The sequence below is a fragment of the Talpa europaea genome (genome assembly GCF_964194135.1).
Source record: "Talpa europaea genome assembly, chromosome: 11".
Taxonomy (NCBI): domain Eukaryota; kingdom Metazoa; phylum Chordata; class Mammalia; order Eulipotyphla; family Talpidae; genus Talpa; species Talpa europaea.
In genome coordinates, this window is record NC_140078.1 from 11,139,409 (window position 1) to 11,167,198 (window position 27,790).

At 42.8% G+C, this 27,790-nt stretch overlaps 1 protein-coding gene across 1 annotated transcript; it reads right to left on the bottom strand.

Annotated features, from left to right (window-relative positions):
* Positions 1 to 27,740, bottom strand: IFT52 (intraflagellar transport 52; the record flags this gene model as incomplete). Its single annotated transcript, XM_084248232.1, has 14 exons — positions 1 to 48; positions 1,819 to 1,964; positions 4,214 to 4,322; positions 5,210 to 5,297; positions 9,603 to 9,757; positions 13,850 to 13,918; positions 14,981 to 15,067; positions 18,763 to 18,889; positions 21,219 to 21,290; positions 22,434 to 22,509; positions 22,810 to 22,939; positions 23,605 to 23,692; positions 24,284 to 24,408; positions 27,720 to 27,740. 14 exons carry the CDS (start codon positions 27,738 to 27,740, stop codon positions 1 to 3), a joined length of 1,341 nt encoding a protein of 446 aa, XP_084104358.1.
* Between the last annotated feature and the right edge of the window lie 50 nt (positions 27,741 to 27,790).

Here is a 27,790-nt window from a genome sequence, read left to right on the forward strand (position 1 = left end):
TCAGAAATTGTTCTGGAATGGTGCTTCACTTGTATCAATGTCATGCTCCTAGATGAGGGAATGAGACAATTTTAGTATTTCAATTAAGCTCTTTGATCAGCAATTCTGAATCGCCACTTACTGAGACACTTAGGTCACCTTTGGCTTTAAAAGCTGAATCCAGTCCAAGGATCAAGTTCTACCATTGCCCACCACGCACCACAATGCATGGAGAGAAACACTGCACCAGTTGAGGCACTGGGACAAAGATCACACCAGACTTCTTGGCCTTGGGGACCTGTCTCTGTCTTGCCACCAGGGTAAATACTGCTGGGAACCTACCTGAGCCCCCATTCCACACTGTAGGGCTGAGCAGCTCTACCAATGGCTTGCCTCTGGGTTCTCCTTCACAGGACTTACCTCAGAGCCCTGGAATGGCCTACACACTCATGTCTCGCCTACCACACAGCTCAGAGACATAGCAACTGCATTGCTCTTGGTCACTGCCAGAGCCCCTATATCTAGCACCATGCCTGGCACATACGAGTACCCAGCAGAGCCAGCTGCCTGCCAGTAGAACCCACTCAGCATCTAAAACTTTAAGCACCTCTATATTAAAGAAAGGACTATACTGTTTAATATCCCCCCACCACCATCTTACTGTATCATGAATGCTGTCCCAAGTCCTTGATATTCTTCTAAAACATTTTCTTTTTTTTTTTTAATTTTTTTTTTATAGAGGCATGTTTTATTTATTTGTTTGTTTGTTTTGTTTATACATGCACTGGGTATAGTCAGAAGCACAGGAGGGTGAGAGAATTCACCAGAGCCAGAGCGGGGAGCAGAGCGGGCAGAAGGACCGAAGTACACTGCTGAGGGGAGCAGCGGGCGGCAGGAGAGGTCTGCGCGCCATGTGGGACCCTCCTCCGGTGGCCGGGGAGCAGCTGGGGATCGAACCGGCGCTACAGAGGCCGCGGGCAGCTTCGCAACCCAGCGCTCAACCGCTGCGCCACTGGGGAAGCCCTTCTAAAACATTTTCAATGTACAGATGTACCCAAGTTACTTAGCCAGATCCCTAGTGAGGGAGACTTTTACTTAAAAAATGCTGTACTGAGCATCCTGGCTGGTAAATGTATACAAATACAGAAATATATTAACGACAATCTTGAGGATTAAATTGCTGAAAGAAAATTGTATATATTTTGAAGCTTTTGGGGTGATAGGGATCGACATCTGTAGTCTATGAATGCTCATTTACCAACAGTGACTGGTCCTTTAATTTTAGAAATCCTGTTAAGGGATAGAAAAAATGAAGACGGGATAAATTTACAGTTCTTGGTCCTCAGTCCAGAGAGAGATGATTTGTACATAAGGCGCTGACCTCCTGTCCTGCTCACTTCTCTAGCCATGCTGATATCATCACTGTTCCTCAAACATGCCGGACATGGCCCAGCCTTATAGACTCTGCACAGGTCTCTCCCCAACCTGGGACGCTGGGCCCCCAGCGAGCTACGAGTCCCTTAGCACCTTCCAGTCTTTGCTCCAATATCAGCTGTGTGGTGAGCCTGTTCTGCCCCCCAATTTAATATTGCCACAGTCGCGCCCTTGATTCCTCTTTCCCGGCTCTGCTTTTTCTTATACCAAAGCACTTACCTTGTAACATACTAGGGGATTTATTCATGTATTATGTCTACTGTTTACTACCTCCTCCAGCTAAAAGATGTCCCATTAAGTGCAGGGATTGTCTTGGTTTGGTCACCTAGTAGATGCCCATAAATACGTATATAATGAATGAATGGCTCAAAACACACATTCCACGCGGCCTTCTAGGCTCTGTACCTGGTTCAATTTCTTGAACTCCACCACTTGAAAGAAGATGTGCTCAAGGATATGTTTGGCATCTTGTTGGTCCTTTGGTAATTTATTGGTTACTCCAAGAATGTCACCACACTTCCTGACGTAGAATTCCAGGTCTTCTTCAGTACCTACACACAGGTGGGGCAGTTACATTAACCCTTAGCTTCTGCACATCCCCAAGTACAGGCACCCCAGCACGTGCCTGCGCCTCTTCAGTCGCTTATCTTTTCACAGGGTAACGTGACCAAAGGACTTAAACACAGACACAGTGTAGAGATCTGTGCTGTTTGGACAAATTAGGACAAAAGCATGACTCCTAACTGGGAAAAGCAGGATAGGTCTTGGCTTTCCTAGTCCCAGACCCGGCACATTACAAGGAACTGAAGCAACCAGTAGGAAATCAAGTTACCATTCTCGGAATATAGCAAGGACCCTGCGCACAAGGCATATGGGTATTTAAGTGGCACTGTTAAAGCGATAATGTAGGAAAGGAAATCACAGAGAAACCACCCCCCCGTAACTGTTTACAAGGTACCAGAAAGCTCCCCCCGCAGCCCTCTAGCGGACGGCTGGAGAGTCACAGTTGCCCCCTTGCTGTACTGTGCTTTCTTTTCCCGTACTTAAGTTATGACAGAAATGTAAGTTTTTTGTAAGATAGTCAAACTGTACCGCTGCAAAAACCTCTCACTCTAGCTCTAGTCCCAGGTAACCACCCAGAGTCACCATGGCCACATATGCCTGCGTATTTCTGTACAGATAAAAAATGGGATCAAACTACCAGTTCTGTGAGTCACCTTCATCACACTTACCAATGCAGCGTGGACATCCCATGTCAAAACCTATGCTCTGCATCTTTTTTTTTGTTTGTTTTTTAAAGATTTATTTATTTATTTATACAAGCACTGGGTACAGTCAGAAGCACGGGAGGGTGAGAGAATTCACCAGAGCCAGAGTGGGGAACAGAACAGGCAGACTGACGAAATACTCTCCTGAGGGGAGCAGCGGGTGGCAGGAGAGGTCTGCGCACCATGTGGGACCCTCGCTGGTGGCCGGGGATCAAACCGGTGCTGCAGAGGCTGCGTGCAGCTTCGCAGCTCAACCGCTGCGCCACCAGGGGAGGCCCTGCTCTATATCTTTAACAGATATGTAACTCCAACTTATTTCAATCAGTCCCCCTACTAATGAACCATTAGACTCTTGACAATTTTTCTTTTTATGAGTTTATTTTTATGAGTTAGAAAATAAGCTTAACTGTAGGTGACAGTGCACACTTCAGAATGAGTGTGGCAGATTTCTCTTTTTTGTTTTGCATTGCTGTAAGGATTTCTGTGGGTAAATTGCTAGAAATAGAAATGCTGGGTCGAAGCCTCTGACCCTGCAGGTCTGTTATTCCCACTGGACCAATCGCTATGTTGTGCTAGTTTTTGTCCAGCGCCCGCCACAGAACAGATGCATTGAAGTGTTTTACACTGAACGTCCTTCCCTTTTGCATCCTCCTTTCAGGTCTCTGGACATATAAAGGCTGTTCACAGACCTAGGATCCTACTGCACATGCAGTTTTATATCTTGCGATCTTCATTAGGATTCACATTTAAATTCTATCAGTGTCACTCCCCAACCTGCATACACCTCTTTTATCATGACTACATGTTACCCACTGACTGTCGCACCGATTACTACAATTCCTCGCTACTGGTCATCAAGGCTCCTCCTAATTCCATTTGATCCTTTAAATAACTGATGTAGGAGTCATAGGTGCATCTATATTCATCGCCTCAGATCAGATTCTCAGTGGCAGGACTGCTGCCTCAGGTGGATGGTGCACAAATTACAACTCTGATATATTATGAGAGCATGAGGCGTGAAGGCCCCTTGCTGTGTGGGAGGCAGGTGCACGTCAGGTGCACCAAGCACCGTGCAGCTGAGCAGCTTAGGCCCCATTTCTTCATCCACGGGTCAAGGCAGACAAATTTGACTCTCTTAGTATCCTTTTGATTTGAAGTCCTTGTGATTCTGTTGGCCCTGACTGAGCTTTCTTGTTTAACTTGCCTGTAACCAATGACCTGGATTTGCTAAGTGGCAGGCAAGGTCGTGATCCATCCACTGGTCAGAACCCAGGACCTACAGGGATTAAAGTCGAGACCGTGGCTTCTGGTCAGCACCGTGCTCTAACTCACTGAGTTAACTGGTCTCCAGAGAAACACCATTTACATGAAACAGCATTTACAAAAATTGTAATTTTTCTTTATACTCCTGTTCAAAGCTAAGCTTTCTCATGGTAAATTGCAGAAGTATGCAATTAAATAGAACTCACAAAAGAAAACAAAAAAGAAATTAAAAAAAAAAAGAAAACAAAGAAAAAACTGGTCAAACTTACACTTATTGGTAATCTGAGCAAGCCGAGCCTTCTCAGAAGAGAAAGTCTCATCTAAGTCAAACAGTTCCAGCGGAGGAGGTGGTAATTCCCTGAAACTGGGAGGGAAAACCTAAAAAACCAAAGTCATAAGTAAGAGTGATGAGACATAGGAATACGAAGGCTAATGCTCAGATCTTCCCTGAGATGAACCCCCAAAGCCCATTACCACTTCCTGCCCTGACCCTTTAGACCCACATCAATCAAGACAACTGCCATTGTGAGCAACCAAGTGGAACCAGCTCCAACTAAACAGTAAACTGACCCAGGTGATACGCCAATGCCTGAACCAGCATGAGGCGATACGTCAATAAAGCTGGGGCTTAATTGGGTTTGTGTTGAACAGCTGATTGCACATCTTTGTTTCTCAATCCTGAGTTGTTTAGGGACACACTGGAGAAGGAGATGTAGATGACTGTAGAAAGTTCTGAAGCTGGAGTTGGAATTGGTAGGTACCAATCCTGATCCTGTCATTTTCTGTGATAGAAATACTTCCACGAAGGCTGATTTCAAGTGGCCAAGATGGAGCCAACCAGCTTGTTACATTCTAGAATGTGAGGGGGTAAGATAATTTTGAAGGCAAGTTGAATGAGTGCTGGGCTGCAATGCTGAAAACCTACGTGAACATGATGATCCATGGGCTGTGAGAATCATGCTGTGACTAAGAACCTGCTGTCTGGAAAGCTGCAGCACAAAGCCTTTCCTCCCTTTCATCCACGAGTCCTCATATATGCCCTCCAACTCCACATGATGGGAACTGACTAGCAAGTGCATGCCCTTGATTCCTCAATTGGGAAATATACCATATAAAGTCCCTGTGGGATACTAGTAGGCTTGGTCTCTGTGCATGTTTGGAACCAAAGAAATGTGCCACAGAAGGATCCACCTGAGGGGCCCAGCAGGTGAGGGAAGGGCTAGCAGTGGGGTTCTGTGACAGGATGCCCCAGCACACCTACTCACTGCTGGCTGAAGGGATGGCAGCGGGGTCTCAAACTGAGGCTGGATGAGCTGGAGAGGTTCATGTTTCACGTTGAGCTGTTCATGAGCCCTGTGTTAACAATAAAGCCAAAAGCAGGGGTCAAGGTGAAACACTGTCCAGCTGATCACACTATGCTACTCTTCATCAAATCAGATGCTGCAGCACTTTTGCAGAAAAACATACACAAAGTGTTGTGAAATGTAATTATTTCACGAATCTGTTCTGTATCATACAGTATGACATCACTAAGAACCGAAAGGGATTCATATTTCATTCAAGTTTCATTCCAGGCTTCTTCTAAATAAACTTTTAAAAAATTTCACCTAGTGGGCACTTGGAATTCACTGTGTTTCCTTATTTGCTTTCACCTTCAAGAGATGGGAGTCAAATCTGAAGCCTGTTTCTAGCAACTGAACACACCTGTACAATATGCACTTCTGCATGCTCATTCCCCAGAGAATATTTACTGAGTATCCACCATGCACCAGGCAGTTTTATACCCAGGAGGACATCAACAGTGGGAAAAAAAGAGACCAAGGCAGGCCCTGGTGGAACTTACATTCTAGTGGTGAAGAGACACACAATACAAAAAAGCCAAGATGCAGGTACCAAAGGAAGAATCTAATCAAGAGAAAGACAAAGAAGGGGCAGGAGGGAGACTGGCCAGAGAAACCCTGCATGACAGAAGGGAAGGACCCACGCAGCGACCTTCAGCGGGGCCCAGGCAGAAGCAAGAGCATAAAGGATGAAGGACAAAGTTGCTCGGCACTGTCACAGAGCACAGGCTGCCAGAGTGGCTATCTCCCAGGGAGAACAGGGGCAGAGGGGGAATATGTCTACAGAGTTAGTGCTATCTTACCCCTGTGTTATTTTGTCCTTCTGCATCATACATAATTTTGTTAGCTGGCTAAACCTCTCTGCGAATGACACAAATGAAAAATGTCCTTGCCTGGACACACCTTAATACTTTACACTTTTGTGGCCTTTCACAATGAAGCTAAAAAACAAATGCCAATGGGTGTGGACCAAGTTCATGTCTGCTTCTACACAAGAGTCATTTCAGAAAGGAGAGAGGAGACTGAAGAAAGTTCATTAGCTGAACTCACTGCTGTAAGCGCCTCCACCAGTCCCTTGGGGAGAATCTTTCCCCCCGCCGTGAATAGATCCCCACAGGGGGAAGAGAAAGAACTTTCATTGAGTACCTACCATGCCATGTATACAGCCTGACCTGTGGTAGCAATTATACTTCCAACATTCAACACAACCAGGTGAGGTGGGGGGGGGGGAGTGGAGGGGCTGGGGGTAGAAGTGTGGGAGGGTGGATCAGGTTGCAATAGAAGAGTTACCTAGCAACAATAAAGGTCCACTTAAAGTTAAGTGATTGTGGATTTGAAGTCAGACACTCCAGGTGGACATGTGTTATTTTCCAACCTTGCTTATTAGCTCCGTGGCTGTAAGCCTAGAGCTGGCAGAGACAGAGATTTAACTGCTTGGCTTTGTTAAGCAAATGGGATGAGGAAAAAAGGAAAGATCTTTTGTAGATCTTTCTACAGGAATTAGGGAATTCATGTTTAAGTATAAACAGTAACTGCTATTATTATGTGTTTTTTGTGTTTTTTTTTTTTTTTTTTTTTTTTTTTTTGTGAGACCCTCGCAGGCAGCAGGGAACGGGAACGAACCAGCGCTGCAGAGGCTGTGGGCAGTCTCGCAGCCCAGCGCTAAACCGCTGCACCACCAGGGGAAGCCCTGCTATTATTATGTTTTAATTGGATTTTTTATAAATAGAACCTTTCATCATGTCTGAGAGCTCTGTTGTCTATTTAAACATTACAAACATTTATTGAGCATGTACTTTCTGCCTGTAGTCAACAAATACTATCACACTTGAAAAAGACATGTGGGTGTGAGACAAGTGAGAACTGTTCTTGGCAGAGATGATGGCAGCCATTATCTTGATATTGCATTTTCTTTTGCTCCTTCTGTCCCAGACCTGTCTTATCCTTTTCTTGCTGTTCCCTGCCAAAAGGTGCCTTTGATTTATGGCAAATGTTTGGGCGTCTCTAGCCCCACTTTGGGTCGACCCTGTTTAGCTAGGCATTTGCTTACAAGGGAATGGGTAATTTTGGGTGTTTTATTGGGAAATTTTTATTAGGAATAGCCCTTTATTTTATTAGGAATAGCCCTCTCTGTATGCAAACTAATTCCATTAAATATCCATCATACTAAGCTGCTTCATTTATCTTTGTGTGCACAGATGACCAAATTCCTCTAAAGTGTGTAACTCTTAATAGTTTGGGGCCCCTGGGTGCCCTGTGGTGGCACACTAACAGTGTGAAGTCCTGTCTTGAGCCCAATTCCCTCCATAGTGCTATCCCTAAACCTTTGTGCAGTTCTCTCAACAGTGCTATCTGGACCTCTTCGTGTCTACACAGTAGTTCCTCCACACAGCCTCACAGGCCACCTCTCAACCACCTTGGATGGAGAGTGCCCTGAATACTCATTTTTCTTCCCTCTTCCTGCCAGTCAGCAGCATCACCAGTTACACAGGTCCCAGAGGAGAAACTGGTCTTGCAGACATCTCCATCACAGCCGCCTATGGCCCACGTCCTGAGAGCCTCTTCTCCCACACCCCTCTTAAACCACAGCTACTACTCTTACTGGCTCCACCTTTCAGTCCTCCTGGTCTGCCGCAATAGTCTCCTAACTGGTTTCTTCATTTCTCCGTACTCCAACTCATCCTACAAACTGCTACAAGAAATTGTTTGTGTTGGCTTTAAAAACGTACTCTCATGTCCCTGCTCTAGAGGTCTTTACAAGTATCCCAGCTATAAATCCAACCCTTACCCTGAGCTGTAGGAGGTTTGTCTGGCCCTTGATCTTTAATGCTCAGGCATGTCTCTCTCAAGTGTTGAAGTCAGAGAATGCATAATGGTATGTTGCAAGTGACTTCAGAGGACAGATTTTTAAACTATTACCAAGTTGGCTTTGTTAGCAGTCAAGAGTAAATGCAGTTTAACGGGCAGTCAGGAAAAAGCGTCCTTGCCTGGACACACCCTGACCACGTGAATGTCAGGGGCTTTGCTCATACCGGGATCCAGACCTTGCTGCAGAATGTTCTGTTCTGATGCCCCACCCATCTAAAATCTTCCTCACCCATTAAAGCATACCCCTTCGTGCCCAGCACAGTGCTAAGCAGACACAAGGCACCAAGAAATGTTGATTGAAATAATCAAGGCCTGGCTAAAAGGGCCCTCTTTCTTTTCTTTTTAAAGATTTATTAATTTTATGTACAAAATCTGGAGTGTAGGTCAGAGGTGTAGGGGGGGTGAGAGGATTCACCAGAGACAGAGTGGGGAGCAGAACAGGTGGATTTTATTTCAATATACTGCTGAGGGGAGCAGCAGGTGAGACAGGAGAGGTCTGCTGTGCCATGTTAGCTCCCTGGCCAGGGATCCAACTCAGGCTATAGTGGTGATAGCGCTGAGACTTAACCCCTAGGCCACCAGGGAGGCCCCCAATAAAGGGTCCTCTTTCATACAGGTCTCTGCTCATCTTGGTCAGAATCAAATTCTCTTTCTTCATTATGCTATGGCCTCCGAGTTTATATTTCAGATTCAACATTAACATAACTGTGCATCACAGCTTTTGTGTGTCTCCTCAATAAAACCATAAACTTGAAGCACAGTGCTTTGCACAGGAACAGCTCTGCATTTGCTGAACTTGAGCTCAAGTAGAGGGGTAGGAAGTTAGACGATCAACTGTAGCTGTGTGTGCAGTGTGTATCCAGATGGACAGCCCAGGCAATTTTGGAGATACTAGAAAATGTTAGTTGCTGACCCTGCCATCAGGGGTGGAAAACAACAACAAAACAGGAACTAAAATAGGGTAATGCTCTGGCTTAAAAATCATTCAGGTCTGACTTTAAACCCCTGCTCTCCCTTTGGGATAATACCTCACCCTCCTTAACCTAGGTATGCTCATCTGGAAATGAGGCCAGTAACTCAGAGGACTACTGAAAAGATGAATTATGCGGGGTGCCTATAGGTGACTGAAGAGATCTACTGAGGGGGTTCCTAGAATATGGGACTCTGCTAAAGCCGGGAAGATCCTAGGCAAACCAGAAAAAGTTGGTACCCCTAAATGCCTGAGACAGAGCCTGGAATACTGTGAGCCTATGACTGCTAGCAGTTCCCTCTGCACGAGTCCCCTACCCAACTTCCCAGCTGCCTTTGCCTTTCCCAGCTCCTCACAGATCCAAGCACACCTTCTGCATATCCCATTTGTGCAACCCTAACTCCCACCCCTAGTCTCATGTTTTTATACCAAACACTCAGAATGGAAGGCAGTGCAGCTCAGACAGCCACAAATACTGACTTGATGACCTTGGGGAGGGAGGTGGTATCCAGCTGGTAAATGGACAAGTCGAAGAGGGTGGTAAAGTCTCGTGGGTTCTCGTCGCCCTCCTGGAGACACACTCGAAGCTGCTCTGACAGGGCGGCTGTGTCGGGCAACATCATGTAGTCAGAAATCTGAAAGCCACAAGAGGGTTCCTTTCAGCAGAGTGGGAGCAAGAGTTTGATCTGTGAAGTCTCTGATGTCACAAGTCTAAATCTGCAATATTTATTATACTCCTTTACCCAAAGATTTCACTGTTCCTGATCATTGTCAACTAAACCTTAAATAAGTCACTTTGTGTGGAAAGAAGAAGAAAAGTCATTTGGTTAAACTCCAGTGCTGACTAATTCTAACTGTTCAATGACTCATGCCAATGCTCACACAGCCAGGGAAATGTGCAAGCCTGCTTACTGGTCACCTTTTAATGTCATGATCACTGACTTGAGTAATTGGCCATAAAGTTCATTTTCCTAGACTATTCACTTTCCCATTACCCCAAGTAATAGTTTCCCTTTGTCAGTTCATCTAAAACGATTTTTTTAATTTTAGCTGAAGATTTTATTTTCTATTTAGTGAGAAAATAGAGGCAATCATAAAATAAAGTCCACAAGCTCCCATTCTGTGTCTGTCTGTCTCCGGCATCTGGGGCATCCACTCTGCTTTCTCACCTAAGGCCTATGAGCCCAACACAGACAATCCCACAGCTGACACGAGATACCAGCCCTTCCCACCTGACCAAGAACATGCCTCTAGCATTGCCAAGCTCTTAATGATGGCACACGTGTGTGCTGGTAACAGTAAGATACCAGGAAACCTAACTGTCCATCAGCAGGATACCGGGTTAAATAGACTCAGGACAACCAGTAGAAAATGCATCTTAAAAAATACACACACACAGGGCCTCCCCTGGTGGTGCAGCAGTGCTGGGCTGCGAAGCTGCCCACAGCCTCTGCAGCGCTGGTTCGATCCCCGGCCACTGGCGAGGGTCTCACACGGTACACAGACCTCTCCTGCCGCGCCCACTGCTCTCCTCAGCAGTGTATTTCGTCAGTCTGTCTGTTCTACTCCCCGCTCTGACGCTGGTGAATTCTCTCACCCTCCCGTGCTTCTGACTGTACCCAGTGCTTGTATAAATAAATAAATATATCTTTTGAAAAAAAAATACACACAAAGAAAACGCTTTATGTATATAAACATGGAAGAATCTCTAAGACATATGGTCATTTTAAAAAGTAAGGTGCTGGGGAGCATATATGGTCCGCCTGTATGTGTAAGACAAGGGGGAAGGAGAACACACACACCCTTTATACATATGTATAAAGGGTCTTTGGAAGAACATACGAGAAGCGCTGGGATTGTTGCTAATGAGGATTGGAACAAAGCAGCTGGGCAAAGACAGAAGGACGGCTGCCCAATGTGAATGCTTGTGAATTCCAATCCATGTGAGTGGATTTACCTATTTACATAGTAAATGTAAATAAATGTGTCTGGCAACGAGAAGTTTATTCCTCAAATGCCTTTGAATTGCAGTTAACCTTGACATCTGACAAGGCCACAGCTTAACAACTGGTCGTCTGAAGTCACCGGTCACACGCTGTTCTGAGTTTTTAAGAGCCAGCACTGGAGACGTGCCTGAGCAGTCCAGAGAAGACAAGCAAGGCCAAAAGGCACATTTTTCTCTACAGACCCCAAGGATCACAAGCTCCCCATTCTCAGTTTTTTTTCAGCCAGGAAACAGGGGAGGAGCATAAACAAATAACTGCCCTTCCCTGGAACATCTAGCTTTGCTAGAGGAAGGGGTCAGAAATGGGCACAGCAAGCCCACAGCCCAGAGGGCGAGTCTCATCTCTGCATAGAGGCTGCAACAGAATGCTTGCTGAGAAGCCTCCCGCCCTAGCTATCCAGTGAGAACAGTGCTCCCAAGACTACTGGCTTCCTAGCAGATTTGAAGGTTAAAACTTATGTAAATTCCATCAGCTCCTTACTGAGCTGCCATTGTAGTCTATTAAATATCATTTGAAACAATTACTACCTAGGTTTAAAAGCTATTTTGACATAACAAGGTGTGATCTGAAACCACAGTGAGGAAGTTCAGTTTTTCAAAATATCTTCTTTGCTATGTTATTGTATCCAGCATTCTACTTTCCAAAGACTTACAATACAATGTTCACTTTTCCCCAGGTCTCACATATGAAGATCTAGGGAACCACATGATTTTAGTGAAACCAGACTATCTTCCCCTCTGAGTCAGCTCCACTCAAGAGCTGGGTCTTCTGGGATCTGAAGAGTGAATTCCTGACTGTACCCTGATTCTTTTATTTAGGGGGCTTACACCAATCTTCAAGAGAAGTTAAGCAAAACATCCATACACTTGTTGTTTCCTTATATATAAGGAACCATTTTAAACATGGGCTGTCCTGTTTCCTGACCCATCAGCCCTGAGAAGCCACATCCTCAGTTGAGGAAGGAAGCACTCGGCAGACCACCATTTCTGATTGCCTTATTGCCCACCTCCCGCTACTCACTGCCAGGAAATAATTTTCCTGATATTTCAGAGCTTAAGAACCACAGAAGCAACCATAGAATGAGTAAGTGGACTTCATGTCAGGAGACTAGGTTTGGGTCCTGGCTCTGCCCTGGCTTGTTACTTCCACACATAGCAATTTTACAGAATTTCAGAATTTCCTCATCTATAAAATATCAAAAAGACCATCTTTCTCCCTGAGAGAATGAGATAAGATGATTTATGTGGAAGAGTAGGATATATATATATTGTGCCTGGTATATATAAATATACATTCTTTGGAAGTCTTACATAGCACTTCTTAGACCTTTAATTGGTAAGTAAAATTACATCTATGAGAGTAGGCCTCACAGTCACACTGTGAGACAGAGCACAGGTATTACTGTCCCATAGAACATTAAGATAAAAAAGCTCAGAAATAGGGCCTCCCCGGTGGCGCAGCGGTTGAGCGCTGGGTTGCGATGCTGCCCGGCCACTGGAGGAGGGTCCCGCATGGCGCGCAGACCTCTCCTGCCGCCCGCTGCTCCCCTCAGCAGTGTACTTTGGTCCTTCTGCCTGCTCTGCTCCCCGCTCTGGCTCTGATGGGTTCTCTCACCCTCCCGCGCTTCTGTCTGTGCCCAGTGCATGTATAAACAAAACAAACAAACAAACAAATAAATAAATAAAACATGCCTCTATTAAAAAAAAAAAAAAAAAGCTCAGAAATAACCTGTGTAAGGGCCAAGCTCTACAGTGGAGCAAAAACAGAACGCAGCCACTGGCTTCTAGAAGACCCAGCTCTTAAGTGGAGCATTCCTCTCTGTGGCCATTCCTCTTTTCTAGCTGAGGAGATCGAAGTAAATAAATTCTTCAAGGTCTCCAATTAGGTTAAGAACCTGGTCAAGGCCTTCGTAATGCCCACATCAGGCCGTTTCTGGAGCCTGTGCCCCTGCTCACTGTCCCCCACACGTGACATGGGCTGGTTTCTATTTCCCCTCGTCTATAAACACTACCAGAACACCAGTCTGATAGTGCCAGACTGCCAGTCCTGAAGGAAACAAAATTATAGTTTAATACTTAAATTTTGATGATCTTTCCTTCTTCATTAAAATATTATTTTTTTTAAAGATTTATTTATGCATACAAGAACTGGGCTACAGGCCAAAGTTGTGAGGGGTGAGAGGATCCACCAGAGACAGAGTGGGGAACAGAACAGGCAGATTGATTGAAATACACTGTTGAGAGGAGCAGCGGGGGAGACAGGAGAGGTCTGCTGCACCATGTGGGTTGCTCCCTGGCCGGCTGGGGATCTAACTCATGCTGCAGAGGCTGCGGACAGCTTCATAGGTTGAGTCTTAACCCCTTGCGCCACCAGGGAGGCCCTGAAAATATTATTTTTATACCTTCCTATTTCTGAAAGAAGTATTTCTCTATGGACACTGATTTTGAAAGTTTGGGCCAGAGAGCACATTTTATTTTCCAGTTATTATACATGTATATCTATATGTATCTATATAAATATAAAAATAGCAGGAACTCCACCCCAATTAGTTCTATCATTAATTATATAATTTATTGTTTCATTTTTTTTTTTACAGTGGGGCCTTCATCACTTATTTCCATCTCTTATAGTAAGCTAGGTAGATTTCTTTGAAACACAAGTGATGATGAGAAATTGAAGCTATTTTTTTATTTAAAAGTTTTCTGATTCACAATCTCTTACCTCTGGGTCCTCAGCATCAATCTGGTTTAGGTGGATGTCTCCTGTTGTGAGCCACTGGAAAACAACGTCCTAGATTAAAAATCAAACACAGGATCAGACAGTTGGTAATTAGTGAAATCACATGAAAACTTAAAAAAATTTTCCATATCCTAATGCAACGTTTATTATGAGACATTTATCTTTGGGCAGTCTACCTTCTAACCAGAGCCAAAATGATAGAAACTACTCACAGCCCCAAAGAAATTCCTGTTTAATGTGCTGATAACAGTTGGAAGAAAATGCTGAATAACCTAGGTCTCCACAGAACGTGTCCAGAGACAATAGAACTCCTTGTGCATTCCAGAGAAACAAAATCTTACTCTTCCCAAACAATCAGAGGCTGAGGGACTTGATTTCATTAATGTCAAGTTTCAGGGGGAGCTTCTGCCTCCGGCAGGCACTTCACAGGAATCACACTAGGGCGCAGCTCTGGTGCGCATGTCTGTGCACACGTCACCCTTCCCAACACACGTGTCCTTTCCTTATCCTGACAATCGACTGCAACGCCTGTACCTCATTCCCCACATTAGTCACTGACCAGTCGTATGCATAACTCCTCCTAAATACCTCCCATGCCTACCATACTCTTGGAATTCACACCCTCACCATCTTCTTCCAGTCCTCCCTTCTTGCCTGGCTGACTCAATCAGCCTCCAAATCGGCTCTAGGCAGCCTCCTCCCTTCCACCTTTCATACAGCAGGCAGAGGTGTCTTCCTTTAACACAGCTCTGACCATACCCATGCTCTGCGGCTTCCCACAGTAAGTTTGAGGTCCTGGGTGTCATATGTGAGGCCATGGTTGGGCCTGCCCTGCACCTCTTCTTCAGGGTCTACTCCCACCCAACCTGGCATACTGCAAAGTTATGCTGCCATATCCTTCTGGATTCACTTCTGCTCTCCTGCTCTCACTCAATGTACTATAATCTTTTCCAAACCAGGCCTGACTCCACTTGGTATTCTCAGTGATGGGCAGAGAATGGCTCTGAATGCTGGCTTTAAATGAATAAAAGAACTGAGCATGATTTTTAAAAAAATGACATGAAAATCATACTAACACATTATATGTTAATGTAATGAAAGATAAAAGTGTACCATGATTTTGCTATTTTCTTCTTTATCCAAATATTGGTCACTGAACATGTGACAGGAGCCAAGCACTGCCAGCTTCCCACCTTGGTTCTGTTGATGACAAAACAGTGTCAAATAGTCAAGTTCCCAAATGTGCCATGTATATCCAAGTCACTCCCCTTAACAGAATCATGTGAGCAACCAATTCACATCAGGATTTAACAGTCTAGAAATATTAACCATAGTCCAGCCTGACTCTCATTTTAGATGCCTCTAGATTCTCTTACTTGAAGTCCACAAAAAGTACTGTGAACTGGTTCTACAGCATTTCCCCATTGTTATCTTATGTAAAGATCATAATTCTAAAGGAAAAAAAAAGATAAATCCAAAGATAATCTGTATGAATTAAAGACATGTATGAGTCCCAAAAGGTATTTAACCAAGACCCAAACAGAAAACTAAGCCACAGCATGAAAAATTCACCAAAGATCTAAGAACTAACTAAAAAGAAAAAAAATTCAATGTTAATATATTTTAATAAATGAAAGAAAGTATTTTGCCTATGAGAACAGTAAATATGAAAAATAACTATAAACAGTATTGGTTAAGTTTCAAAAATTCAGATTACTCCTGAAATTGTCAACAGATGCAACAAAACAGTCTGAAATAAACCAAAAAACTCATGTATAACTTTATAGTCATAATCACAAAAAAATTAGAAAGAAATCCAAAGTCCAAATACAGAAAAATGGTCCCTGGACCCTCTTTTGGTGGTTAAGTTTTCAGTAACATGTAAATACTTCTGTCGTAATATTTGGTTGGTTGGTTGTTTTTTAAAAAAGGGCATGACATAATTTGTACATCTATCCTAGTTTAAAGATTTTAAGGCAAATACACAAAAATGAAGCAAAAGCAAAAATGGGAAAGAAGGAACTTAAATGATCAGCCTGGGCTGCTTAGAGCAGATGGCTGCCTCAGAAAAATGGGCAGGCTGGTGCTGTGTTTTTCAGCATGTCTACAGTTGATTATGTAACACATTTGTTTTTTTGTTTTTTTAAGATTTATTTATTTATTTTTACAAGCACTGGGTACAGTCAGAAGCGTGGGAGGGTGAGAGAATTCACCAGAGTCAGAGAGGAGAGCAGAGCAGGCAGACTGACAAAGTACACTGCTGAGGGGAGCAGCGGGCAACAGGAGAGGTCTGCGCACCATGTGGGACCCTCTCCCTGCAGCCAGGGATTGAGCTGGCGCTGCAGAGGCTGCAGGCAGCTTCGCAACCCAGCGCTCAACCGCTGCGCCACTGGGTAGGCGCCAATTATATATCACATTTGTAAGAAGAAAAAGAGTACAATATTAAAAACACAAAATGAGACCAGTTTTTCAGGCAAAATCACATACAGGAACAGGCACTAAGGAAGAATTACATCTAAGTCAGAAATATTGAAAGATACAAATCCACAATCTCCATAAATAAAATGAAAATTTCAAAATAGACTTAACACTACATGAAAAACAAATGCTTCTTAGGAAAAAAAAAAAATCATATTATTACTTTACCCTAACCATTAAAGAGAGATCAGCTACTGAGAAGAGGAAGTGAATTTGGTGGAATTCTACAGGGAGCAAGGGGAAGTGACTGAATGAACTGTGCTGTGATTTCAATCTACATATGTAAGGAAATATGGGAAGAGAAAGAACTTTTCCTTCTTACTACTAATCACATTCAAGCTTTTCTTTAATGCTATTTTATTTTTTCTTCCTACCTCATTTATTTCAAATAGATTATAGATCTTTCTTTAATCCTTCTATTCTGTCCTGATGGATTCTACCATTACCTTCAGCATTTTCCCAGCATTTGTCTGTAATTTGTTCCAATTAAATAAGAGTATCTCTACTTAAGGACTGATGTGCCCCTTCAGTGAGTCAAAGGAGTCTATCCCAGTAAACGAAAAACCTAGAAAATGTCACAGTAAGGTCAGTGAAGGCATGCACCCTGAGCGAGGAGGCAGAATGCCCAGTGTGAACCTGCCAGTGCTCTTGGTCTCCAGGATGGAGTGGACCTCTCTTGGGGAACACTGGGTTCATCTCACAAACTTAAGAGTGAAGGGCAATAGTGCCTCCCAGGAGGCGCAAGGGGTTACATCTCAGGACTATCAAGCTATTGGTAGCCACTGCAGCATGAGTTCTATCCCCTGGCCAGGGAGCTAACCCAGATGGCACACAGACTTCTCCTGTCTTGTCTACTGTTCCCCTCAGCAGTGTGTTTCAGTGGGTCTGCCTGTTCTGCTCCCCAATCTGCCTCTGGTGAATCCTCTTATTCCTGGTCTATACACTAGCTCTTATATGCATAAATAAATAAGTCTTAAAAAAAAAAAGAGCGTGAAGGTCAATAAACTCTGAAAAAAATTGTTTATCAACCTGCAAATATGAGTAAATGGGTTTTATTTATTTTATTTTATTTTTTTTTTTTAAAGCTTTTTTTTTTTTAATAGAGGCATGCTTTATTTATTTGTTTGCTGGTTTGCTTGTTTGTTTTGTTTATACATGCACTGGGTACAGTCAGAAGCGCGGGAGGGTGAGAGAATTCACCAGAGCCAGAGCGGGGAGCAGAGCAGGCAGAAGGACCGAAGTACACTGCTGAGGGGAGCAGCGGGCGGCAGGAGAGGTCTGCGCGCCATGTGGGACCCTCCTCCGGTGGCCTGGGAGCAGCCAGGGATCGAACCGGCGCTGCAGAGGCTGCGGGCAGCTTCACAACCCAGCGCTCAACAGCTGCGCCACCGGGGAGGCCCAGTAAATGGGTTTTAAATGGTTAGATAGGAATATGATGTTCTCCTATGAATTGCCACACTTAGCACAGCATTCTGAGCCCAATGGATACTCCATAAAAACCCAACAATAACATTGAATAAAACTTATATGCACAGTTAAGAGATAAAATAATTATAGTTTTAGTATTAAACAATCAAAAGCCCCTTAAAATAGTGTCTTAATACTTTTGTGTCTATAAGCTAACAGTTTATATAAATGAATTTTTCCACATTCTGAATCATTTAATAATTTACCCTAGTTTAATATTTATAGCTGTTTGGGAAAGGTTAGCTACTGTAATAGCTATATGAATTTTGTCTAAATATGACCTTTCAAAAATAGCATAGACATTTATTTACTTGCTAATTAGATGAAGCCAAAGTTTTTAAAAATGAGAGGGAAAGGTAATACCTAAGTCCCACAAAGAAGTGGAATTATGAAGAACTTAGAGACATTTGGGGCCCTGGAGAAAAACTGCAAGGTCTGCTGGTGCACTGTCTCACGGGACAAATGAAACCACCAGTGAACTAAAAGGCAGTGTGAAAGTGGGGTCATAGTGAGGAGGGCTGTGTCCTTGGCAATCACCTGTACCCACATTTTGTCAGATCTCCAGGATAAGAACTGGTCAACTGGTCTTCTGATATCTTTCCTGGGACAATTCTGTGCATTTCGTGTAGTTTAACCCACCCTTTCCTTAATGAATTCTCTCAAGTTGAGAGTGTCCGTAGTCATAGGACATAATATAGCCTCATGCTATACTTGAAAAGCTTTGGATTTAGAAAGATAAAAGGCAGGTTTGAGCCTTGACTCCACCAATTACTAGACAACCCATGGTTTCCCCATGAAGTAAAAGGCAAGTAACAGAGATAATACTTAGGAAGACTATTGTGAAGATCAATGAGGAAATGTCTGAAACTCTCAGCAGTAGTGGGTAATGCAGTTTTTACTATTTCAATGATACAAATAGCATATCCACCCATATCTGAGGAAGACTGTACCTTTGAATGATAGAAAGCCAAAATGGGTCTGTTAAGTGGGAAACACACAGAGCCTGTGGACAGGACAGCCACTGCTGGTTTCATGACATTCAGTGTGGCGCCAAAAGGGTAGACAAAGGTGAGGGCCCTGTAAGAAATTAAAGAAATATTAAAAAAAAAATAAAATTGGAAGCTAATGTCAGTGTTTCTTAAGTAATTAGCCATCAAATACAAAATTTCTTCTATGCTTTCTTTGGTTTATTGACTCAAAATCCGTATAACTCTAGCTTCAAAGTTAATTAAGCATTTTAAGAAATATGAAAGTAAATTAACAATTTATAATCCTATATGCAAGTGACAGGAAGAACTGCATCAATACCACATCAATTATAAAACTTTGTATTTTTTAACTACATAAACACATTCAACTTCTACAGGGCAAAATGCCTCAAAGTGAAAAGGTAAATTCAGGAAAATATTTGCAGGTCTTATAAGTGAATAAGAAAAAAAAAAAATCAACAGAAAAATGGTCAATAAGCAGTGAATAGGAAATTCAGTCAGTCAAGAGACTTTAAGGGACTCCTTGGTGGCGCAGCGGTTGAGTGCTGGGTTGCAAAGCTGCCCGCAGCCTCTGTGGTGTCGGTTCGCTCCCCAGCTGCTCCCCAGCCACTGGAGGAGGGTTCCACATGGCGTGTAGACCTCTCCAGCCGCCCGCTGCTCCCCTCTGCAATGTACTTCGGTCCTTCTGCAATGTACTTCGGTCCTTCTGCCTGCTCTGCTCCCCACTCTGGCTCTGGTGAATTCTCTCACCCTCCCGCGCTTCTGACTGTACCCAGTGCTTGTATAAATAAATAATTAAAGGGCCTCCCCAGTGGCGCAGCGGTTGAGCGCTGGGTTGCGAAGCTGCCCGCAGCCTCTGCAGCGCCGGTTCGATCCCCGCCTGCTTCCCGGCCACCGGAAGAGGGTCCCACATGGCGCGCAGACCTCTCCTGCCACCCGCTGCTCCCCTCAGCAGTGTACTTCGGTCCTTCTGCCTGCTCTGCTCCCCGCTCTGGCTCTGGTGAATTCTCTCACCCTCCCGCGCTTCTGACTGTACCCAGTGCATGTACAAACAAACAAACAAACAAACAAATAAATAAATATACATGCCTCTAAAAATAAATAAATAAATGAATGAATGAATGAATAAATAATTAAAAAAAAGAGACTTTAAAAGGCCATCCTATTCACTAGTTTAACTTGCAAAGAAACGCAAGTTAGACAGTATTTTCTTACATTTTAAAAGGACAGGTTTATTAGGAAAAGGAGAAAAAAAAAAAGAGACCCCTGCATAGTCACAGGTGGGCAGGCGAGCTGCCAAAAGAGTATTTTCACGAAAATATTCCATGCTGGCAAGAGCAGTAAAAAGGATGCGTTCATAGGGACTATAAGTACTACAAACTATGTGGAGGGTGATTTGCCAACCTATCACATTTGGCAATGCATCAATCAAGAGACCCTTGACACAGAAATGCCAATGTTAACAATCCAGTCTGCTAAAATATTAGTACAAATTGTACATATAAAGATGATCTTTTTGTGCTTTATTATTTATAACAAATATAAAACTATAACAATAAAGAGAAGAATACAGGCATGGAGCAGGATGCCCAGGATTGAAACTAAGTTCTAACACTCATCAGTTAAGGGAGCTTGAATAATTAAACTGTTATCTCATCTATAATTTTATAGAATTGTTGCTGAAGATTAAATGAGGCAATTCATATCGATCACATAATTAAGTGCTCAATAATGATATTAGTAAAGCAAAATATTAAACTGCTTTAATGTTTCATAGGAGATTGGTCAGGTAAGTTAGGATACATTCAATTTTTGCCAATCATTAAAAGGATAAGATAGATAAGTATATATATATTATATATATAGTGTATATATATTATATATATATAGTGTATATATATATAAAAAATTCTAGAAAGCTAAATACCATACTGTTTGTTTGTTTGTTTTTTAAGATTTATTTATTTATTTATTCATACAAACACTGGGTACAGTCAGAAGCGCGGGAGGGTGAGAGAATTCACCAGAGCCACAGCAGGGAGCAGAGCAGGCAGAAGGACCGAAGGACACTGCTGAGGGGAGCAGCGGGCGGCAGGAGAGGTCTGCGCGCCATGCGGGACCCTCCTCTGGTGGCCGGGGAGCAGCCGGGGATCGAACCGGTGCCGTGGAGGCTGCGGGCAGCTTCGCAACCCAGCACTCAACCGCTGCGCCACCGGGGAGGCTCTAAATATCATACTGTTAAGACTGATTAACTTGGAGAGAAGAAAATGAATTTACAGTAGAAGACTTCTATTCTACTTTCTTCCTTTTGAAACATTCACATTGGGTTTTTTTGTGAGAGTTATTTATGTAATCAGAAATTAAAACTTCATTTTGAAAAAGAAGACTCTTCAGGCGACCTCAGAGAACACACTCACTGGGTATTGTTTCCACTGCCCTCCTCATCGATGATTCCAGGCACAGCCTTCCCAGCAGCTCGGCTAATTTCCCTTGAAGGAAAAAATTAAAATTAGTCAACAAAAAAGTTGGGACTTCACAGTGCATTCATTAACACTAATAATGAAGAGGATGCACTGAATTTGCAGACTTCCTCAAGACACAACTTTTAAAAATTAAAGTACATGCACACATCTCTTTGGGAAGCTTGCAGAAGTTAATGTTAAAATATAACGGTAAGTTCCTCTTGAGTCGAAGGAGGGGTCCATTTCTAGATCCACATTCTAGTTCTATGTTCTAGACTCTGTTATCATCAGACTCAGCAGAGAGCCTGGCACTCAAGTATGGAATCCTTTTGATTAAACGAAAAAGCTCACAGAGAGAACTTGATATTGTTCCAAAGTCCCTCATTCATGTTTCAGGATCTAGTGGATCAGAAAAAACGAACTTCATCTAAGCTGCTAGGGTAGAGAATAGGACTGGCCCACAGTGACCAGCTCAGGATGGGCATGTGGCCTAAACCAGGTCTAACAGAGAAAATCTGAGGCCTATTGCTGGGTATGCCGGAACTAAGGCATGCTCTCTTGTCCTGATATGAGTTTGGCAACTGTTAAAACTATTCCCCACCTCCACCTCCAGGACAGCAGAGCCACAAAAACTGCAAAAAGATAGAACTAGAACCCTGCTCTCATCATGAATCTTTCAATCTATACCCAATACCTGCCCTATTTCTGAGCTTTTCAATCACCCATCCAATGGAGTTTATTGTTTAATCCCATTTGACCAGGATTTTTTATTACTTGCAACGGAATGTATTTTAACTGCCAGAAAGGTAAATGAGTAAGGTTTCAAAAGGTAGAAGGAATTTAATTTGTTGGATGATTCCATGTGTGATAATTTCTAACATTTCTGCTGTGTGGTGGGGATTCATATGTAAGGAATGATGAGAAGCAAAAGATGTTAGAATAGTGAAAATGCTTTTATGAATGAGTTACCCTTTTAATGGCAACTAAATGTGAATAAAATGAAAACACTGTTAAAAAAAAAAGAGAATAATAAATAATAATAAAATAAAACAATAAGGCAAGAAAAGGAAGAGGACCAGTGAAAGGAATGTGTGAGAAGAGATGAAGGCAGATTTATGTATGAAAGAAGAAAGTCATTTGTAAAAACATTTCCACATTTGCCATGCTTACCTGTTCAAGACTCCATTGGAAACTAGAGCTTCTTTAGGATGGAAATATTTATAATATACATTTCTAACCACAGCATCTTTAAGGGGAAAAGACAGGAAGATACATTTTAGATTAGAAATAAATTTTACTATAAATACACACAAACTCTAGCCTGAAAGGAAGCCTGAAACTCTGTTCCAATTCCCCTTCTTTTATAAGTGAAAGAAGCCTGGGTCCAGGAAGCTCAGATTGCTAGTGAGTCTAGAATGCTAAGCCACATACCCTCAGTGGAAGGCTTTTCATTGTACTAATAGGCCCAGAGGGCTACAATAGGAATAATAATAATAAAAAAAAAAAACAGTGCCTTTATTAAAATAATAATAATAATAATAATTACCATTATTAACCATGATTCCATATTCTTCTAGAAGAAAGTTAATATTGGTGTCAAATCTGGATTCCCCCCCCTCTCCTAGCATCACAAAGATATCTCCACCACCTTCAAGGTATTTCTTCAGGACTTCAAACTAGGCAAAGAAAATAAAAAAAACAACAATCTATGACTATACCCAAAAGACTTTTGTCCAAAATGCTATGAACAAAACTTAAAAAAAAATTATTCCATAACATAGGATAAAAGGCAGTTTAATTGCAAATGGAATTTTCCCATTTTCAAGGCAAAAATAGAGTAAAGAAGGATGGCTATTATTTAATTCGCTTGCTGTATGTGTCTGACACTTCACATTTATTATCTCATTTAATCATCACAGCAACTCCATGACGAGAGAGATGAAGTGATCACCTTGAAGTCACACAGTAAGCGGTGAAGTGGGATTTAACCAGGATTTCACAGTTATGCTCCTAACCACCTCATCATATTTCTTCTTCTTTTCTTTTTAAATTTTTTTTGAGATTTATTTATTTATACAAGAACTGGGGTATAGGTCAGAGGCATGGGAGGGTGAGAGAATTCACCAGTGACAGAGCGAGGAGCAGAACAGGCAAATGGACCAAAGGCACTGCGAGGGGAGCAGCGGGCAAGGCAGGAAAGGTTTGCCACGCCATGTAGGTTTCTCCCTGGCTGTCCAGGAGTCGAACCACGCTGCAGGCTGTGGACAGCTTCACAGCGTGGCGCTCAACCCACTGCGCCACCGGGGAGGTCCCATATTTCTTCTTTATGAACAGTTCTTACCTCAGCTGCAGTAAATTTTTCCCTTGGCCCAGCTGTAATCCACAGTTTCACCCCAATTAGCTTCTCGGATGTGATTTCATCTTTTAGGCTAAAAATAAAAATTTAAAAGCAAATATTAGATGTTTAAATTAAACCAATTTATGGGTTATTTTAGTCTCTAGTCTGTATTGAATCAGAGACCACAGAGCATTAGAGGTACCTGGTCCAGCCTCTCTCCCAAAATGAGAATCTAGGATGCCCCAAAGTCATCAGCCTCCGCTCAAGTAATTCCATAAGCAAAGTGTCCAAATTCAACCTGGCCAGTGCAGTATCCTCCAATCACTAATTCAATCAGCTCTACCATTAGCTTATCGATTACATATCCTTACCTACTAAGAAAATACATACACACACATTTTTCCTTTCCCTAGACTGAAGTATTGGCCCCAGTTAAAATATGGAGAAATGCTTTAAACTCTTAAAACACTGGTATGTATAATTTTTTGATTTGTGACTCGGGGGACAACTCAATAATATATTTGCCAATTTTCAAAGAAATATTTTAGTAATTATTTACTTCTCAACAATCTTTCAGTTGAGTTTCTCTCACCACCCAATCTCTTCAACAAGAAAATGAAGACTTTTCAAAGTTACCAGCAGGCCATTATTATTGAGAAAGGAAAAGAGTACACACAGTCACCTCTGGATCTTCCAATTACTCCGAAGTCTTTTCTGCATGGATTTATAGCCATTGTTGGTAGTAAACACCTCTTTTTTGTATGCATTGAAAAGAATGGTGCTCCTAAGCTCTTTCTCCATGGCTACCTTATGGAAAAAAGAAGGGGTCAAAATAGGGAAACAATAAACATGATTCCAAAAGAAAGACCCCAAAAAGAATAGTTGCCTTCTCCTAATTTATCAAGGAAGAGTATACAGCTGCAACCCGGCTATGAAATCCCTAGTTTACAAAGGTGGAGAGTGAAATGCATAGCAGACAAAGAAAGCAAAGTTTTGGGCTTTCGCCTCCTCTTGTCCTGGTCTTCCTCCCAGCCTAGCCTCATGGCCCTGCCCTGCTTCACCCTACTCTTGTTTCCAACCTGATTCTTCATTGCTAATTTTTGCTAAGTGTGGGTTCAGACTTCTAGGTTCTTTTTATACATACATTAAGTTTTATTTTACAAACTAATTTGACTATATGCACCATTATTCCTAGCATGCATACCATATCCTGCAACACATTTTCACCTAACCTTGTATTTTTCATGACTTTCCATGTCAGTACTATGGATCTACCAAATTCTTTCTAACTGCTTTACAATAGTCCTTCTTCTGGATGTACCATAATTTATTTAACCAACCATATACTGATAAACATATTTATTTCCCTCAAATTCTTTTTTTAATAGACCAATGCTATAAACATGATCCCTGAACCCATCCGTTTTTATGCTATTTGTGGAATAAATTCCTACTTACTGAAAGCTAATTTCCAAAATCCTCTCCATAACACTACTAATTTTTATTTCCACTAATACTTTGTTTCCACACATTCCTACGCATGTTTTCCAGTCTTTTCCAATCTTTGCTAATAAGATGGAGGGAACCCTCATTATTGGTTTAACTCACACTTTGAAATAAGTGAGATGACTCACTTTCACTGTGTATATTGATCACTTTTATTTCTTCTGAATTTCTGTATTCATGTATTCAGTTCATGTTCCTATTGGTTTTAATATTTTTCTAAATTGATCATTAAACATTTTCATAAATTTGTCTTTAGAGTTTTATAATATTTCTTATTTATTTATACATATAAGAACGGGGGTACAGGGCCTCCCCTGGTGGCGCAGTGGTTGAGCGCTGGGCTCCAAAGCTGCCTGCAGCCTCTGCAGCACCAGTTAGATCCCCAGCCAATGGGTGAGGGTCCCACATGGCGCGCAGACCTCTCCTGCAGCGCCCGCTGCTCCCCTCAGCAGTGTATTTTGTCCGTCTGCCTGTTCTGTTCCCCGCTCTGGCTCTGGTGAATTCTCTCACTCTCCCACGCTTCTAACTGTACCCAGTGCTTGTATAAATAAATAAATCTTTAGGAAAAAAAAAAAAGAATGGGGGTGCAGGCCAGAGGTGGGGGGGGTTGAGAGGATTGACCAGAGAGAGTGGGGAGCAGAACAGGTGGATTTACTGAAACATAGTGCTGAGGGGAGCAGCAGGCAAGACGAGGCCAGGGATCAAACTCATGCGGCAGTGATTGCTGATAGCTTGATAGTACTGAGACTTAACCCCTTGCATCACCAGGGAGGTCCCATAAATTTGTTTTTAGACTTAGCTGATTGGAGATTTTTTTTGTTTAGTTGAATTTTGCAGGCTATACAGAAAGTTTTCAGTTTTGTATGTTTCCTTTCTGATAACTGGATTGCCGACTTATTTAGAAGAGTATTTGCTAAATTTATGAATATATCCAACAGCACTTTCTTCTTCCAGTAGTGTTTTTTTTTTTTTTGTTTTGTTTTTAAATAGAGGCATGTTTATTTATTTATTTATTTGTTTGTTTGTTCATACATGCACTGGGTACAGTCAGAAGCGCGGGAGGGTGAGAGAATTCACCAGAGCCAGAGCGGGGAGCAGAGCAGGCAGAAGGACCAAAGTACACTGCTGAGGGGAGCAGCGGGCGGCAGGAGAGGTCTGCGCGCCATGTGGGACCCTCCTCCGGTGGCTGGGGAGCAGCCGGGGATCAAACCGGTGCTGCAGAGGCCGCAGGCAGCTTTGCAACCCAGCACTCAACCGCTGCGCCACCGAGGAGGCCCATTTCTTCCAGTAGTTTTATGATGTCATGTTTTAAGATTTAAATTTTAGTGTATTTGTAATTGATTTTGTTGGCTCAAAATGAATTTGGTCATTGTTTTTAAAAATTATTAGAAAAAGTCACCTAACAACCCATCTTTTCAATACTGGTTTAAAAAAAAATTTTTTTTTAATTAAAAAATAAAAAAGCATCTTGACTACATAAAAAACTCCTATAAGCTATCTGCCTATAGTGCCTACTCTGTTCCATATTATTTTAATTACTATAGCCTTATATCATGTTATAAAAATTTTTTTAAAAATTAAAAAAAAAATTCCTGGTTAGCCTCACCTCACTTTCTCACATATTTAGTCTTTCAATTGAACTTTAAAAACATTTTTCAAGTTAAAAAAAAAAAAATCCCCCCAAGATCCCACCACAGCAATCTTTACACGTTCCATTCTATCTGTGTATGTGCCTAGTTTCTGCGTGAGTGCTTAGTTTCCGTGTGAATATACAATGTTGAATTTTGCTTTCTCCGGTTTTCTAAAAGGAAGCTTCATGATTAGCTTAGTGGTTGAGAAACAGCAAAGGGGGCAGGGAGTACTAGTTGATCAGTTTGGTGGGTCCTCATCAGAGCTTAGGCATGCAGGACAGGATCCAAAGCAGACCAACAGTGAGAAACAACAGTAACAGGATTTATTTACACAGCAAGTAATAAAAGGGAGAGCCGAGCGAGAATTTATGAGCTAGCGCGTGGTCAGATGCTGTCTGTCCACCCTTAGAGTCAGGTGAGCAGAGACGCGGGTGCAACCTGAAGCCACACCCGTGGCAAGCTTGCAGCCTCCCCACAACACCCTGGACCTCGGTAGCTACAAGGCCTCTCAGCGGGCTCCGAGGTTGCCCCTCACTGTCCCCTTACAGTCCATGATGTGATGTACTGCGTGATTATGCCACAGTGAACTCAATCACTACCTTCATGAGCATATTTAAAATTTTTTTGCTATCCTACTACGGACTTACATGGCTCTGCTTTTGCCATTGGTTTACTCTTGCCATAGGACAGATTCCTAGCAGCTGGACACCTAGGTAAGGGGGTTGATGCTAAAATTGTAAGATTCGCGTTCAACGCTCTTTCACAGCTCAGCAGGACGACAAATCCGCGCAGCCCGGGGCGATGGAAAACCCGCCCATTTTCAGATCGGAGATCCCGGCCTACACCTGCGACCCCTCTTTACCCCCGCGGACCTCGATTTTCCATCAGACTTGGCCCAGAGGCCCGGAGGACAGTCCGGCGAGGTCCTCTTCCGCTCCCAGCGGCCCCCCGGCGGCCCCATCACATCGGGAGCCCTCTTACCTGAGGCCCAGTGACCACCATCTTCCCCTGGCTCCGCCCAGCATCCATCGGCCAGGTATCCACGGCCGCCT